This window comes from Carya illinoinensis, chromosome 8 (genome assembly GCF_018687715.1).
Source record: "Carya illinoinensis cultivar Pawnee chromosome 8, C.illinoinensisPawnee_v1, whole genome shotgun sequence".
NCBI lineage: Eukaryota > Viridiplantae > Streptophyta > Magnoliopsida > Fagales > Juglandaceae > Carya > Carya illinoinensis.
The window spans coordinates 13,507,265-13,509,559 of record NC_056759.1 but is presented as its reverse complement, the minus strand read 5'-3'; the positions used below and the strand labels follow the sequence as shown (position 1 = coordinate 13,509,559).

General features: G+C 38.2%; 1 protein-coding gene across 2 annotated transcripts; it reads right to left on the bottom strand.

Annotated features, from left to right (window-relative positions):
* On the bottom strand, positions 1 to 1,539 carry LOC122318828. 2 transcript variants are annotated; one of them, XR_006244912.1, is made up of 4 exons: positions 1,036 to 1,539; positions 781 to 927; positions 424 to 626; positions 1 to 318 (listed from the first exon to the last, which is right to left on the bottom strand). XR_006244912.1 is itself a non-coding variant. In XM_043136487.1 (3 exons), exons 1-3 carry the CDS (start codon positions 808 to 810, stop codon positions 225 to 227), a joined length of 327 nt encoding a protein of 108 aa, XP_042992421.1. In that variant the 5' UTR covers positions 811 to 1,503; the 3' UTR covers positions 1 to 224. The 2 variants fall into 2 exon arrangements, 1 of the variants encoding a protein (XP_042992421.1); XM_043136487.1 differs by having other exon boundaries at positions 781 to 1,503.
* Positions 1,540 to 2,295: the final 756 nt, after the last annotated feature.

The window sequence follows — 2,295 nt, the reverse complement described above, 5'->3', positions numbered from 1 at the left end:
TGATCAAAAATCAGGTCAGAACCATTCCACATACATCTCTTAAAAGCATCTTCATTTTCCTTTTTACTCATCCAGACTAAAACATGTAACAGAGCAGAAAAGAAACAAGAAATAATGAAAGCACTAGGCATTTCAATATCTATGTCATGGACATACCACCTAACATCATTATATGACTCCACCAAAACATAGACCAAGGCAGTACAGTAAGTAAAATAAACGAATCAGAAAGGTGGAGGCCCACTGGGAGGGCCATATGATCCACGGGGTCCACCAAAGCAATCTTGTAATAACCAACAACAGCATAGGCAGTAGAAACTGCAGTCCCTCGGAGAGGGTAATCAAAAAGAGAGAAAAGGAAAATCCAGAATCAGTACCAGTACCAGTTGCTCAAAAATAAATTGCAGAGTGAAATGGACTTACCACGAAGATATCATGCTGCATAAACCATTAGCAAACCCACCAAAGAAGCCACCAGGTCTAGGCCCAAAACCAGGTCCCCCAGGGCCAGGACCCCAACCAGGCCCACCAGGTCCCCCCGGTCCCATGTCTAGATATCTACAGTAAGGGTGCCGCAGCTGCCCCCTCCACCACCGAAAGAGACTCCAAGCAAGAGTTTCCAGAGCCTTTATATTCAACTGATTTTAGCACCCCAAAAAGAAAAACTACCCAAATGGCTTATGCCTTTATTTGTTTAAGCTAAAATAATTAGTTGGTGGCATATATATACATATATATATATATAATAAAGCCATGCAGAGAATTGAGGAGCTTCCTTACCGTCGAAGCGTTGAGGTCCATGGTTTTCATCAATGCTTTGTGTCATGCACAACCTTTCATATGAAAGCTACCAGTCAAACAGACAACTAATTCTTTTCAAAGCTACCATTCAAAGCGACATCATACGGTTTTGTTTGTATTGTCAAGCTGTCAACATTCAGAACGGACTAATTGATTTAGATCCTCAGCAACTTACAACAAAAACACAACAGAATTTGGCTCAGCAGGCACCAAAACCTTGGATTGGATCATTACCTTCTAAGATAAATGTGTAACTAATTGGAAGAGCTCTAAGCCTCTACCCATTGCATGGCGGCCAGAAAAACTAGCTAAATGAGTGAGATGTTGCAGCAGTCAAATTATCTGAAACTTGGAGAGATAATTCACTAAATTATGTTGTACGTCAAGTGAGAAATAATGCCTCAGATTAGCACCTTGGCACATTCTTCCTTGCCTCAGACAAAAACAAAAGGCAAAAAAGATCTGTCATGGTGAGCAAAATATTGTCGCAGCATATGTCTACTGGGCAAAAAAGCCAAAGCATCTCATGGAGATCCAGAACTCTACTGATCTGCAACGCAGTTGAAACACAGCATTTTTACAGTAGAGGAAAGGTGAATGCAATCCAACATTGACCCGGAGAAGGGAGGAAATATCCGCATCAACCTTTTGCATTCCTAAACCATTTTGAGAAACAAGCACAGCCCCAGCCAATTTTGGGCCACTTCGAAACCAGCGTCGAGACAGAAACCAAACAGGCTCAAATGTGTATTTTTTATTTGTTTATTTTTTTAATCCCTAGACTTCTTCAGCAAGAAAACAAAGCGTTCGGTTTCAAAAAGTCATGGTAGAAAATAGAAATGTACTGAGAAATGAGAGCCTCATATTAGCATTTTGGCACATTCTTCATTCGTAAAAGTACCACACACAGCGCAATTTTGTTGTTGCAGACCAGGCCATAATGTCTGTCATCATCAGCAATAATAACCCAGTAACAAGTCTCCCAAAAACGCAAAACCAAGAACAACTCCAGCCATTCCGTAAAAGTAACAACTTTTTATAATCAACAACATAAGTAATAATAAAAAGAAGTAGAAAGAAAAAATAAAAGCCTTTTGAGTCCTTATATGGGATAAGATCATTGTTTTCTCAAACCCAAACACTAAAAAAATAATGATAATTAGGATCCGTTTGGATGCAAGATGAGATATCTCTATATGGAGAAATCATCTCCCATCCAAACAGTTAAGTAGAGATGTGAAGGTTCGTTTGAATTTACTTTCACAAAATGACAAATGACAAAAGCTGAGATCTCAAGGTTGGTTTGAATTTCTTTTTACAAAATGACAAAAACTATCACCTTTTTGGGAAGAAAGACAACATCATTTTAGCTTTTCCAGCAGGAAATGAGAAAATTGGACAAAATGACCATCAAAATGGAAAATGATTTTATGCAGAATATTTATATTTTATAAATATATTTTTCATTATTTAATCTTTTTTGGCCAAAAATAT